Here is a 15,494-nt window from a genome sequence, read left to right as displayed (position 1 = left end):
TTAATTAAGAGCAAATTTTATAAATCCCTATGTCGTTTTATGGTCAAAATTTCAAAAAATCACATATATTATGATTTGTGGCATATAAGCACATGTTTTATGGTCTAAATGTTTCAAAAAATCCCACCCGGTTCAAATTTTATTTGATTTCAGTATATCTGAGATAATATTTTTCAAAGTAGTGAAAAGTTAAACTGACAACCTTAATCAACAAATCAACAACTAAAAGTTTCATGTACATTCTATGTTTTTTAAAAAAATTAAGTAAATATTTGCCAAGTATGTATAGGGATGGGGTTTTAAATTTGTTAAACTTTTTCTTTAAAATTTGTTAAACTTAGGAACCACAAAAGATTCTCTTATGTTTCACTGGTCATAATACCTGGGGTTTTACGCAACTTCGGTCATAGATCATGGGGTTTACTGAAATTGGCTCATTAATCAATCTACTGCTATTTCAGTGTCAGTGAAAATAAAAAAAAAAGCTAAATCGATCTCGGCTTGTTTTAGTGCATGTTATTTTTTATGGAGTACAGTAGGGGTCTTCCCATACAGGTTAATCAACAAAGTTAAACTAATTAGAATAATTAATGTAAAAAAACAACAATGGCAAAAACGAAAAGAAATGCTTGTTCGATGGCAAATTAATTATATAACTCGCACACTTGTAAATGCCAAATCGCATCATCGAGTTCTCTTGTGAACAGCAAATCATATAAATTCTGAAAACGTTTACACTGACACAGTACGTAGTATGAAAGCTGAGAAGGGAGAAGATGTGTGGTCCAAGAAGAGCAAACTAAAGCATCGCACAAAAAGTACGTACGTATATTCGTGTTTGGTTTCGTGCAGGAAGTGCAATTCATTTTGCTTTTGATCTCTCACTAGCTAGGAGAGCTAGCTGATATCGGTCGAATTCATATCCCAAACTAAATTAGTTTTGATCACGTAGTCGATTACGTTTGTCAACTAATCTACCTACCACACCCTGCGAAGAATATTAATTGCGTCTTAATTAGTTGCTAGCTCCTGGCACGTAAAACTAAGCAGCGTTTACTGATTAATTAAGTTTTAGCTTTTTTAAAAAATATATTAATATGATTTTTTTAGCGATTTTCGTATATAAACTTTTAAAAAAACGCATCGTTGAGCAGTTTGAAAAACATGCACATGAAAAACGAGATGGGGGAGTTGGAACAACTCCAAACGAACGCAGCAAGTCAGCTGCTGGGGCTGGCTAATTAGCGAGATAATTGCACATGGCACAATTAGTCCGTGTCCTATTCTAGACCGGTCGATCTCGGAACCTGTCCGTGGCGTCACAATTGATTAAAAATAATACTACATGTTTTCAATTATTGATTAGATGCGAATCATATATATGTCGTTTTCTTTGTGGCTAGCTAATTCATTCATTCACTCATTGATTATATGCATATATGTACAAGGAATATATATAATGGACCCCCCCACCACCTTTGATTAATTTGGGATTTTGTGGCCAGTGTACGTCTTGTTTTTAAATATGTGATCTGTATATATCAGTTAATTAACGAGGAAAGAGTACACATGAGATTGGAAAATAGCTACTGGATCCAACGAATTTACACACACGCCGTGATAATCCAACTTATGAACGTAGTAGGCATGAGTTCACGTACGTAGTACTACTAATCTTTGAATTGATCTTCGGAAATGCCCGGCAAGAACCGCAGCTCTGAATTAATTAATAAGTTGCACATGCATGTCTTAATTATTCAGCAATTTGAGAGTCACGTAAAAAGTAATTGTATTGTAAGCTATAAAGGGCGTGCTTGTTTGAATTTTATAAGTTAATTTTAGAATTAATTATTTCACTCAATCTTGCATTTTTTTTACCAATAAGATCGAAGATGTGTATAGCTAGTCTTAACATATTCTTTTTTGTTGCTTTGGTCACATGCTTTCGACTTGTAAGGACTATAGATGTGAAAACGTCTTCTAATCATAGCATGTATTTACCCTATACATTTTCCCTAAGATATGGTGAGCTAGTTAAGTACTCTGTTTCATATCATAAGTCACTTTGACTCTTATCCTAGTCAAACTTTTTTAGGTTAGACTAAGTTAAAAAAAAATAGTAACATCTCTACAACATCAAATCAGTTTTAATAAATGTAGTATTGAATATATTTTGATAATATGTCTGTTTTGTGTTGAAAATGTTGCTATATTTTCCTACAAACTTGATCAAACTTAACATAAACTTTAGTAGAATCAAAGTGAAAGCGACTTATAATATAAAACGGAGGGAGTAAATAGCAAGTTGGGACACCTCACGGTACCCACCAGGCTAGTTTCGAATCCCTTCCCAAATGGTTAACTATCCTTATATTATGAACAAACCATATATGGGCCTTTTGTGCATGATGGACCTTACAATGCCAGCCCACGTGTTGGCAGAAATGTAAAAACGGTCTGGTTCAGACTAGTCTGGTTCACCGGTTTTTAGCGAAAAAAGACATCCGGTTCACCCAGTTCTCACCGGATTAATTTCAATTTTCATCATTTCTATAATATTTAATGTGTATTCATCCATAATTAATTTCGTAGCAAAGAGCAGGGTATAACCTAGTCGTTATTAGTATATGTTGAACCATTGGCACTAGAAAAGTCATCGGGTTTGAAAAACACACGCATCTCCGCCGTACATATATATATATGTGGGTTCCTATTAGTAAAATGAATAGCATCAGCCAGATGATTAATTTGGATACAAATCTACAAACACCATGAAGCAGGTGAAGATCGAGGATCATGCTAGCAAGAATACGATTGAATCTAGCAACTCTCGTCATCTTTCGGTGGCAAGAATAACCAACACCGGTGCCTTTTCCCGTGTGCGCCCTCGGCTACTAGGGAAAAAACGAAGAGACGAGAGTCTCATTCACCGGCATGCTCCATTGAAGTGAGATATAGAGGGGGTAATTAATAGCGATTACTGACAAGGTAGAGTTGTAAGGAGCAATGAGACACCTAGGATCACGATCTGACGGCTAAAAATTGTGTGACTGATCGGTATATAGTTCAGTAAAAAATCAGTCACCGGATGTTTACCTAGCTAGCTAGCACAATGCCGATATATACACATTAATGAACACAAAAAAAAATAATATTCTGGGAAAGTAATAAATAAATTTTTATCATATTGTATTTCTTGTGTAAGGTATAGTATCAGTTCATCTTTTAAAAAAATTACAACCAAATAATAATTTATTTTGATCCATATATCCATAGGTATAAATAGCTCACAAAATGAATCAACAGATTCGCATCTAAAACCCCAAAAAAAAAAATCAAAAACGTATATGTGTTCTAAATATGTGTATTTATTTGTAATCTTCTCTTTACTTAGTTCATCATCTCGGTGGTCGTCTTCTTGATGAGCTCCCACGCGCTCCGCACGTGATGCTCTTCCTGCAGCGACGAGCCCACCGCGAAGCGCAGCACGAACCTGCCGCCGACCACCGTGTGCGCCACGTACGCCTTGCCGGTCTTGTTCAGCCGCTCCATCAGCTCGCGGTTCGCCTCGTCGGCGTCCTCCTCCGTCGCGGCGGCGGCGCCGGCGCCGGCCCTGATCCTGAAGCAGACGAGAGCGAAGTTCCTCGGCACGACGACCTCGAACCTGTCGTCGCCGCGGACGAGGTCCTCGAACACCTTGGCCATGGCGACGTCGCTCCGGATGTGCTCCTGCAGCTTGGCGACGCCGTAGGTGCGCATGACCATCCAGAGCTTGAGCCCCCGGAAGCGGCGGCCGACGCCGACCTGCATGTCCTTGAGGTCGGTGACCTCGCCGGAGTCGCTGGCGTGGTTCTTGAGGTACTCCGGGTTGGTCTCGAGGGAGCCGGTGAGGCGGTGGGTGTCGCGCACGTAGAGGCAGGTGCAGTCGAGGCAGGTCATCAGCCATTTGTGGGGGCTCATGCTGATGGAGTCCACGCGCTCCACGCCGTCGAGGTGGTGCCTGAACTCCGGGCAGATGCACGCGCTGCCGGCGTACGCCGCGTCGACGTGCACCCACGCGGCGAACCTCGCCGCGACGTCGGCCACGGCGCCCACCGGGTCGACGGCGTTGGACGACGTGGTGCCCACCGTGGCGCACACGTAGGTGGGCACCAGCCCGGCGTCGGCGTCGGCCTGCATCGCCTCCAGCAGCCTCGCCGGGTCGAGGCCGTAGTCGGTCTCGGCCCCGGTGGGGATCGACCGGATGTTCGCCGGATCAAACCCGGCGAGGCGGCACGCCTTGAAGAACGTGGAGTGCGTCTGGTCGGCGGCGTACACGGCGAGCCGGTGGAGTCCCGCCACGCCGTCGCTGCCGCTCCGCCGCAGCGCGGCGTCGCGCGCGGCAACGAGCGTGACGAGCATCGCCTCGCTGGTCGTCCCCAGAATAACCCCACCGCCGGTGCCACGCCCCTCGCCGGTGCGGTTCATGAAGCTCGTCGGCAGGTTGAGCATCTGCGCGAGCCAGTCCAGCGCGAGCACCTCCATCTCGGTGGCCGCCGGCGACGCCTGCCACGTGAACCCGACCGTGTTCATCGCCGACGCGATGAGGTCGCCGGCAATGGCGGCCGCACTATTCGTGGAGGGGAAAAACGCGAAGAAGTTGGGGCTCGCCCAGTGCGTCATCCCGGGGACGACGGAGCTCCGGAGCTCCTTCATGGTGACGTCGAACGGCGCCGAGTACGTCGGCGGCGAGGCCCTGAGCTCGTCCTGCAGGTACCCCGGCTTGACATTGGGCAGCACCGGCATGGACTCCACGGACTTGTAGTAGTCCGAGATGAAGTCCACCGCCTTGTGGAGGTAGGACCGGACATCATCGGCGTTGAGCGGCTGGAAGGTTTCACCCTCGCCGGCGGGGAAGGCGGAGAAGGCCGTGGGGTTGGTGTCCAAGCTGCCCATATCAACAACTAGTTCGAGATGAAACTAACTGTCTCAGCTAGCTAGCTAGGGTTTTGGAAGCTCTAGCTCGATAGCTAGGTCGCAAGAAGAAGGAGTGAGTGAGTGAGTTAGCTAGGTTGGTGTGTTGGTTTGGTGAGATGGAGGAGATGGATGTGGGTATATATAGGGAGGGGGTGAAGTGGCGTGGGGAGGAGGGCGTTGGAGGAGTCGTGAGGGGAGAAGATGGAGGAGGAAGACGAGGTAAGGTGTTGAGGTGAGGTAGGTAGGTAGAGGGAAGATGCAAGCGGGGTGGCTGCCTGTGACCGTGTGACCCCGTTTTTTTCTCTAAGTAATTGAATTGGATTATCTCACTAGTAGAGTCTCTACCCATGGGCATGCAACCATGAGGTTTTAGAAGTAAATTAAAAAGAAGGGGGGAAAATATGAAAGAGTGATGGGATAGATTTTCAACGACTCCCGCTAATAAAAGGATCAACTGAAATAACGTTTCCAATATCACATAGTTTCGATCTGGCACGAAATTATATAGTTACAGAGGTACTACGTCGTTCAAACTGAAACAAAAGATTCTTAGTGTACTAGTATTCTATTCTTTTTTCTAATAGCATCATATATACACTCAGAGGAAATACCACAGTCTTGTATAATGGGATGTGGATTTTCATCACTCGAGAGGGCATCCTCGTTGTTTGCATATCATCTAAATAGTTATAAAAAATTAAAAAAATTGATAATATAGATTAATAAGAAATATATCATTATACAAACACGCAAGACCAAATTTAACTTCTACAAGTTGCAACAAAAATAACAAATTAAAGTGAAAATAATTATTGCACATTCACAACTATATTTGTTATTTTTGTTACAACTTGTAGAAGCTGAATTTAAACCTGCATATTTGTGGAGTGATATATTTCATATTAATATATGTTGCTAACTTCTTTTGTATTCTTTTAGTGAATATTCAGGTGGCATATACGAAACGAGAGGGTATCGGATGAAATCAATTTCCCTGTATAATGTTAGGCAGTCTGTTCGTGTGACCATGACCGGCCGATGGCTGCGACCGACGACGAAATGAGGAGTGTCAAACTGTGAAACTTGCTGACATGGGTGCATGCGGCGATCGATTAATATAAGTCAGGGGGTGCCTGGGCTGGGCTTTCGATCGTATATCAAACATAATGCGGGGATAATTGATTGCTTGGCCAGTTTATCAGTTTCTGCATGTATGGTTCAGGGGCGCAGCCATGCATGCCTGCCTTCATCTGCGGTACGTACTCCCTCCTCCGTACGTTGTTTACAGCATCAACAGTCTCTATAATGATACTTAATTGTTTTCTTATGATATTTCAAAAAATATATATTCCCTCCGTTTCAAAATGTTTGACACTGTTGACTTTTTAGCACATGTTTGACCGTTCGTCTTATTAAAAAAAAATTGTAAAATATGTAAAACTATATGTGTACATTAAAGTATATTTAACAATGAATCAAATGATATGAAAAGAATAAATAATTACTTAAATTTTTTTAATAAGACGAATGGTCAAACACGTACTTAAAAAGTCAACGGTGTCAAACATTTTGAAACGGATGGAGTATAAAGGTTACAGTGTTTCAGATGACAAAAATATAAACATATACTCCCTCCTTCCCTAAATGTTTGACACCGTTGACTTTTTTAAATATGTTTGACCGTTCGTTTTATTCAAAAACTTTTGTGATATGTGTAAAACTATATGTATACATAAAAATATATTTAACAATAAATCAAATGATAGAAAAAGAATTAACAATTACTTAAATTTTTTAAATAAGACGAACGGTCAAACATTTTAAAAAAAGTCACCGGCGTCAAATATTTTGGGATGGAGGTAGTATCAGCTAGACAGCTAACGTCATTAAGTGTGCATGCTTTCTAAATTAAACTTGTTACTACTAGCATTTATGTGTGAACCGATAGAGTAGGGGATGGATCGATGCACCCTAGCAAAAAGTGTTTTTATTTCTCCCGTGGATATCCATTGTTCCACAAATAGCTATTAATTTTTTTTAAAAAGTAGATTGATATGAAATACTCCATCCTTCCACAAATGTTAGATTTATTCTATAATTTTTTTCAAATAAGTTAGTCATATTTGTAGTTTTCATGTATCTAAGACTTAAATAGAGAGAAAAAATTAAATGTTTAATTGAAACCTGAGGAACCATTTTAATACATTGATTGTATTCATGCATATACTCCTTAAACTTTATTACATACAAGATGAGTTTTCCTGATCTTGGTGATAAAGGTAATATATATAACTCTTGTGGATGAAAGGAGTATATCACTACAGAAAGCAAACTCAAATTCAACTTTTACAAGTTCTAACAAAAGCGTAAATTGTATTCATTGTGCATCAACTTAAGGTGGGTGTAATTTGGTGTAAAAACTTGAGAAATGAGTATTCTAGCAATAACCTGGCAGGTGGGTGCAATTTAGTCTAAGAACTCCATGTGAGTGTACGGGTACAAGGGAGCGATTTTGGTACAATAAGTTAAGAAGTGATGCGACAACTTAATTATTTCGAGCATTTCTTGTTATACACATTAAATTTTTAAGTACTTATTTTGACAATATACTAGCGCGGATTTGTATAAACATATTAAATTTTCTATTCTAATAACTAATAACTAAAAGCCAATTAAACTTTACAATGTAGAAAATATTGTATTTCGGTTGAGATTTGAGAAGGTGAAGCAAACGAAAATCCGAACCGGTGATGTAAATTGGATGTGCAATGTAATTCTTAAAGAATAAATTCAATATTATAAGGTAATATCCATAGAATTGCCATGTGATGGCATATTGACATCATGAAAAAAACCTTACCTAGCACATGCTTAGCCAAGTTTGATGCACCAAAATACTAAATTGTCAAGTTCTAATACTAGCTAGAACGCACCCACTTACCAAGTTGTTGCATTCAGACATTCAATTCTCAAATTCTTGCACTACATCATATCCACCTGTCAAGTTATTGTACCGTGGGTGTAATTTATTCTGTAGAAAAATAAAAAAAAGTAATTGCTAATGTATGTCAGGATTTTCAATTTCGATTTTGTCCAAAATTTCGCTCATTAGATTTTCGGCACTTGTTGGACCGATTTTTTTTTTTTTGAAATTTTAGCATAATTTAACTGAATTTGATTAAATTTTGACCAAATTCGCAAAATTTTTAGGAAAACTTAAAATTTTGGCTGAGATAATCACTTGCTGGGAGGGTCCGAAATTTCGAACTGAAATTGCAATTAATCCATAATGTAAGTTAACTATTTTCAGTTTACTTTGTTTTTTTTTTCAACTTGAAGAAGTCGAATGTGGTCTTAAATGTTTGTGAGTGATATATTGATCTATGTTATCAAATATTTTTTTTAGTGACTATTTAGGTGATAGGGATGTCCCTGAGAGATGAAAATGCCTCTCCATACACCTTGGGGATAAAAGCTCGGCTAGCTTTTGTACTCTACAGGATAATCTGGTCCACTAAAAAATTACTACAGGGTGGGTTTTTTTACTTCCACCCCGCGCTATGGCTCAAATGGCTTGGGACTTGGTCCACTGCCCCCAGGAGTAACGAGGGACCGAGGGAGTATACTAGTGGGAGTAATAATAAAGTTACGGGTGAAATCGTTGATGAAAATTTCTCAATGAACCTAACATTATTTTTATAGAGGTGGTACCGTTTCTACAATTTCTAATTTTAGACAAGTGTATATATAATTAAAATTTGAGTTTTCTAGTTTTTTTCAGTGTGAGTTTTCTAGTTTCTTTCTGCCATGGATTGCAGTCACCACTAAATAAGTAAATTGATAAATATATAAATTCTCAACTAATCGAGAATTTTCCAAAGAAATAGTAATGATAGATACAGTTTCCAACTATTTACATTCCTAAATAAAGTGATTTTTAATAAAGCGCTTTAAGAAGTCGAGTGTGTGTACGGCTTGTTTCGTGGAGCTGCTTCTGGCTGCTATAGCTTCTCCTAAAATCAAAAGCTCCACTAAACAGTCCAACATTTCGATCAGATTCTGCGAAATTATAGTTGTAAAAATTAAAAAATAAACTAGAAGTTAGAAACTTGGATACCAGCTTCTTCAGATTCTCAGAAAATGGTTACCAATCAGCTGCTTTTTAAAATTTTAAATTCCTCAAATAGACTCTAAATTAAGGTGACAATCGCTTCACTACTATTGGTACTGGATGTCCTACGTACCCGTTGCAGCAGGATTTTAAAGTTCTTTCCTGGGAAACATTAATCTTGGTACTCCTAGCTGATATCTCACTGACATGACTAAATATGACAGCTTCTTTATAACAATTAATGTCGTTACTAGTGACTACTATTAACTTCGTACAAAAGTATAAAAACCTAGATATTAACTTCATCCTTATCGGTGATATGGGCCCGGGGGTATCATGTTTAGAGAGAGGAGGCTGCCCCCCAATGCCACATGGCCCTCCTCCAAGGGGAGTCAGGCCCGAGGTGGGGTGGCGGCCACTCCTTCCCAAAAACTAGTCAGAGGAGGCCGCCCCCCAATGCCACGTGGCCCTCCCCCAAGGGGAGTCAGGCCCGAGGTGGGGTGGCGGCCACTCCTTCCCAAAGACTAGTCGGAGGAGGCCGCCCCCCAATGCCACGTGGCCATCCCCCAAGGGGAGTCAGGCCCGAGGTGGGGTGGCGGCCACTCCTTCCTAAACACTAGTTAGAGGAGGCTGCCCCCCAATGCCACGTGGCCCTCCCCCAAGGGGAGTCAGGCCCGAGGTGGGGTGGCGGCCACTCCTTCCCAAAGACTAGTCGGAGAAGGCCGCCCCCCCAATGCCACATGGCCCTCCCCCAAGGAGAGTCAGGCCCGAGGTACGGTGGCGGCCACTCCCTAGCCGAGACTAGAGGGAGAAGGCTGACACAGGCGCCACGTGGCCCTCCCCTGAGGGAGGATCGGGCCCGAGGTCGGGCGGCGGCGGCCCCCTCCCGTGACTAGGGGTCGGGCTCCCCCGACCCCCTCTCTAGGTCACCACGTACAGGTGCCCACCTAACCCATTTATGGCGACCCGAGCGGTCGCGCCAATGCGGCGTGCAGTGTACTCAACCGGTCGAATGACCGATGGAACTAGCTAGTGCGCCTGTTCGCTGCTCGTGTGTCAGGTGGCGTGCAGCCTGACATGTCCCATCAAATAATGATGGTGAGAGGTTCTCATCCTCTTATCCCAGCCGGAGTCGGTCCTCCTGCTCTGTTCAAAGCTAGGCTCCCGTTTCCCGATGTAATAGGAGCCCAAAAGTCTTCACCCATTAAATGGTGAATGACATAGGCGCCCCCCGTGTCAGGCGGCATGGTGTGGTAGGCCCCACGACCGAGGCGACATGTATGCGGCTTCCAAGTTAAGGAACAAGACATGCATTTAATGCAAAAATGGTAATACTTCCCGAGGAAGTTAGGTTGTTGGGCCTATATGGTATCCCCTTGAACTATAAAAGGAGAACCTTGCCCACCGAGAAAAAAACGGACGACTCTAAGAAAACCTGAACTCTAGGAGAAGTAGGGCGAAAGAGCTCTCTGGAGGGAAGGAATCTTTGTAACACTCATCCATAATCCCAAACACAGGAGTAGGGTACTACGCATCTCAGCTGCCCGAATCTATATAAACCCCTTTTGTCTCATCATCTTTGGGGGATCTAACCCCCTCAAGACCACACAGTTTCGCTCACCAAATCCTCAAATCTCACCCGCTGCCCCCGGCCGAACTCACAAAGGGGGGCCTCACGGTTCCCTGGTGGAGGAGTTCATTCTCCGACATCTGGCGCGCCAGGTAGGGGGCGCGTTCGTGATTTTTGAGGTTCTTTCGAGCGCCGGCGTGGTGAGTGTCGCGCCGCCGCTAAGGGGGAAGGCGCAGCATCCTCAGGAGTGTCGCGCCACCTCAGGCAGGGGGCAAGGCCCCCACATCCCTACCAGTTAAGCTTGGCTACCAGGCCTTTGAGGCAAGTCTTCGGAATGTCCGATGGCCCCCAAAAGTTCCGGCCCAGCCTCACTGAGAAGTATGACGACGGCGTCAACCCCTCCGAGTCCCTCCAGATCCGCACGACGATCATAGAGGCGGCGGGGGGTGATGATCAGGTCATGGCGAGCTTCTTCCCCATGGCCCTCAGGGGCCAAGCGCGGGGTTAACTCATGAACCTGCTGCCTACCTCGGTCTACTCCTGGGAGGACTCTTATAGTTGATCTCTGGGTGCCGTCGAAGCCCGGGACCCCCTGTGCTGGCTCTTCCGCAGTGGCTAGCTTTGGTCTCGTCGGCTGGCTACGGTGCCTGGCCCGGCTCAACTAATAGTCCTTTCAAGTTTCAAGTATTTTCAATTTTTCAATTCATCAGCTTAATACAGCTTGGAGTCTTATATTTATTTTTCCCCCGTTCTTTTCTCATGGCCCTGTGACGCTCGCGTGTTGCGCATTTGTTTGCTCCCTCAGTGGTAAAAGCCCAACCTCCTCTCCCATCTACATGAACGTTTCCTCGCTAGGTGTAGGGGCTAAGTTTTCTAGCCCTATTCTAGCCTTAAGTTGAGCGCCGGGTGCCGTCGAAGCCCGGGACCCCCTGTGCTGGCTCTTCCGTAGCGGCTAGCTTTGGTCCCGCCGGTTGGCTATGGTGCCCGGCCTGGCTCGACTGTGGACGGGGATCGCTGGCTCTAGAGTTTTTCGGCTCTCACACTCGGGCGAAAGTAGTCGTCTGTGTAGAAGGGAGAGATATTGGAAGGAGGCCACCGAAAAGAAAGATCAAACAGAATGTGTAGCGTGGGGACACAGGCTTGTGGGAACCTAACCTCGTTTGCTAAGTGGTCGCAGGCTTCCCAAAGTGGTTAGGGACCCATGGAGGGAGGCCCTCTTCAAGCTAAAGGTTTGAAAGGTCACGACATGCAAGCAAGGTTTGTGTTTGCTTCATTCATACAAACGATTCTTTGCTAAAAGTGTGGGGGCTACGATTCCTAGCTCTATCCTAGCCCTGCGTCGAGCTCTGGGCGCCGTCGACGTCTGGGACCCCCTGTGCTGGCTCTTCCGTAGCGGCTGGCTTTGGCCCCGTCGGCTGGCTACAGCGCGCAGCTTGGCTTGATCGTGGGTGAAGATTGTTGGCTATGGAAAATTTAGTCCTCGCACTCGCGCAAAGATGATCGTTTGCATAGAATTATTATTGCTTATGTTTATCTCTCGCCCATCTCTTCCTCGCGGTCCCGCGGTACCCACGTGTCGCGCGCTGGCTTGCCTCCCTTGGTAACAAAAAGTTTGTATTCACCTCATCCATTCAAACGATTCTTTGCTAGAAGTATGGGGGCTATGATTCCTAGCTCTATCCTAGCCCTACGTCGAGCTCTGGTCGCCGTCGACGCCCGGGGCCCCCTGTGCTGGCTCTTCCGTAGCAGCTAGCTTTGGCCCCGCCGGCTGGGTACGGCGCCCAGCCTGGCTTGATAGCGGGTAAAGATTGTTGACAATGGAAAGTTCAGTCCCCACGCTCACGCAAAAATAATCGTTTGAATAAATGAAGTAGAACATGAACAGAGGTTAACAAGAGGCAGGGGCAAGCGAGGTACGCGGCGTAAGGTCACGGGCCCGAGAGAGTCTAACAACATTTGCTGAGTATATACAGAAAATAAGTTCACGACCTAAGGTACGGGCTAAACTCCCGAGCCTGCAGCGCCTCGGAGACCGGGAGGAAAGTGGGAAGTAAAGGCGACGTATGAACGTGACTAAACTCCCACCGCCCAACTCCCAGAATGATAGGACAGAAGATCGGGCCCGCATGTCAACTGACTAGCAGATTGGCGTCAACCCTGACCACCTGTCAAAGGTTTTGGCCAGAGCTAACGCCAGGGGCTACTGTCGGTGATATGGGCCCGGGGGTATCATGTTTAGAGAGAGGAGGCTACACCCCAATGCCACGTGGCCCTCCCCCAAGGGGAGTCAGGCCCGAGGTGGGGTGGCGGCCACTCCTTCCCAAAGACTAGTCGGAGGAGGCCGCCCCCCAATGCCACGTGGCCCTCCCCCAAGGGGAGTCAGGCCCGAGGTGGGGTGGCGGCCACTCCTTCCCAAAAACTAGTCAGAGGAGGCTGCCCCCAAATGCCACGTGGCCCTCCCCCAAGGGGAGTCAGGCCCGAGGTGGGGTGGCGGCCACTCCTTCCCAAAGACTAGTCGGAGGAGGCCGCCCCCCCAATGCCACGTGGCCCTCCCCCAAGGGGAGTCAGGCCCGAGATAGGGTGGCGGCCACTCCCTCGCCGAGACTAGAGGGAGAAGGCTGCCCCAGGCGCCACGTGGCCCTCCCCCGAGAGAGGATCGGGCCCGAGGTCGGGCGGCGGCGGCCCCCTCCCGTGACTAGGGGTCGGGCTCCCCCGACCCCCTCTCTAGGTCACCACATACAGGTGTCCACCTACCCGCATTTATGGCGACCCGAGCGGTCGCGCCATTTAATGCGGCGTGCAGTGTACTCAACCGGTCGAATGACCGAAGGAACTGGCTAGTGCGCCTGTTCGCTGCTCGTGTGTCAGGCGGCGTGCAGCCTGACATGTCCCATCAAATAATGATGGTGAGAGGTTCTCATCCTCTTATCCCAGCCGGAGTGGGTTCTCCCGCTCTGGTCAAAGCTAGGCTCCCGTTTCCCGATGTAATAGGAGCCCAGAAGTCTTCACCCATTAAATGGTGAGGACATGGGCGCCCCCCGTGTCAAGCGGCATGGTGTGGTAGGCCCCACGACCAAGGCGACGTGTATACGGCTTCCAAGTTAAGGAACAAGACATGCATTTAAGGCAAAGATGGTAATACTTCTTGAGGAAGTTAGGTTGTTGGGCCTATTTAGTATCCCCTTGAACTATAAAAGAAGGACCTTGCCCACCGAGAAAAAAGAGGACGACTCTAAGAAAACCTGAACTCTAGGAGAAGTAGGGCGAAAAAGCTCTCTGGAGGGAAGGAATCCTTGTAACACTCATCCATAATCCCAAACACAGGAGTAGGGTATTACGCTTCTCAGCTGCCCGAACCTGTATAAACCCCTTTTGTCTCATCGTCTTTGGGGGATCTAACCCCCTCAAGACCACACAGTTTTGCTCACCAAATCCTCGAATCTCACCCGCTACCTTTGGCCGAACTTACAAAATGGGCCTCACAATTCTCTGGTGGAGGAGTTCATTCTCCGACAGTACTAAAATATAAAAACCTAGAATCATATTGGATAGAATATATCATAGGACTATGAATCTAAACATGATCATGTTTAGATTCGTACTTCTAAAATATGTCCTATCTGATGATAAATTTTATATTTTAGTACGAATGATTTACTGTATATGTGAATAGATATGGATCCATAAAAATATACACGGGCAGTCAACACTGTCATCTTAAATACACAATAACATACATGCATATATATGCGCATCTCATTAATTGGCTTTTGGACACTAAAAATACAACTGTAAAGGTTTTATCTTAAAATTATTTATTTGCTGGCTATATCTTTGGCTACAGTCTATTGTTTACAAACTGCAGCCGTGAAAATGCCCAAGCTAGCTGGCTCCCACATCAATATCCAAATTAAATGACTTATTTAATAAAAAAATAGAGTGTTTATATATATTAGTTGCCCCATGCAGTGTGTCAAATATATAACTACTAGGACACATTGCTACTTCATTTTTTTCCCCAGTTCATCCGGAGATATTATTTTTATTATTTAAACCACTTTATTAGATTGTTTCAAACACATAAACCCTCCCAAAACTTGATTTTAAAATGATTTTTTCCACGCCAGAAAGAAATAAACCACTGTTCATGGTGTGGCAACATTTTCTTGCTATTATGGCGTGACTGGAAGGTTCCTTTTTTTAAAAAAGAATAAATTTGTGAGAGTTGATTTTAAAATTTTGAATTTATAAAAGTCTGAAAAATAAGAAAAATTCTCATCCAGACATGTAAGTACGTACTTATTATCACAGCAAGTTAAGATATATTGCTCGTTCTCAAAAAAAAAGTCAGATATTGCCGCATATATTTGCACTTCATGCATGTTCAGATCATCAGATGGTGGTGTCAAGCCACAGGGAATTAAGCTAGCTTGGTGTTAGACTGTTATATAGTCCCTCTGTCTCTAAATATTTAACGCCGTTGACTTTTTAAAACATGTTCGACCGTTCGTCTTATTCAGAAATTTTTGTTGAAATGTGTAAAACTATATGTATACATAAAAGTATATTTAACAAAGAATCAAATGATAGGAAAAGAATTAATAATTATTTAAATTTTTTTGAATAAGACGAACGTTCAAACATGTGTAAAAAAGTCAACGGCTTCAAATATTTAGGGAAAGAGGGAGTATATTAAGTGTGGTTGGTATTATCTAAATAAGAAAATAAGTGTGGTTGGTGAGGAAAAAAAACTGTGTAGTCGGATTATGGTCCAGGGATGTACTACGTGCACAATTCGCCTCTTCTCAGAGAGAAAACGACGTCTGAATTACGCATGCACATTGATTAATTAAACGA

General features: G+C 44.5%; 1 protein-coding gene across 1 annotated transcript; it reads right to left on the bottom strand.

The window, feature by feature from the left end:
- Positions 1-3,168: 3,168 nt before the first annotated feature.
- Positions 3,169-5,089, bottom strand: LOC4344636 (tryptophan decarboxylase 1-like). The gene has a single exon (XM_015793215.3). It carries the CDS (start codon positions 4,933-4,935, stop codon positions 3,391-3,393), a length of 1,545 nt encoding a protein of 514 aa, XP_015648701.1. The 5' UTR covers positions 4,936-5,089; the 3' UTR covers positions 3,169-3,390.
- Between the last annotated feature and the right edge of the window lie 10,405 nt (positions 5,090-15,494).

The sequence above is a fragment of the Oryza sativa genome, chromosome 8 (genome assembly GCF_034140825.1).
Source record: "Oryza sativa Japonica Group chromosome 8, ASM3414082v1".
NCBI lineage: Eukaryota > Viridiplantae > Streptophyta > Magnoliopsida > Poales > Poaceae > Oryza > Oryza sativa.
The sequence above is the reverse complement of the archived record's forward strand: the minus strand, read 5'-3'. Positions and strand labels throughout refer to the sequence as shown.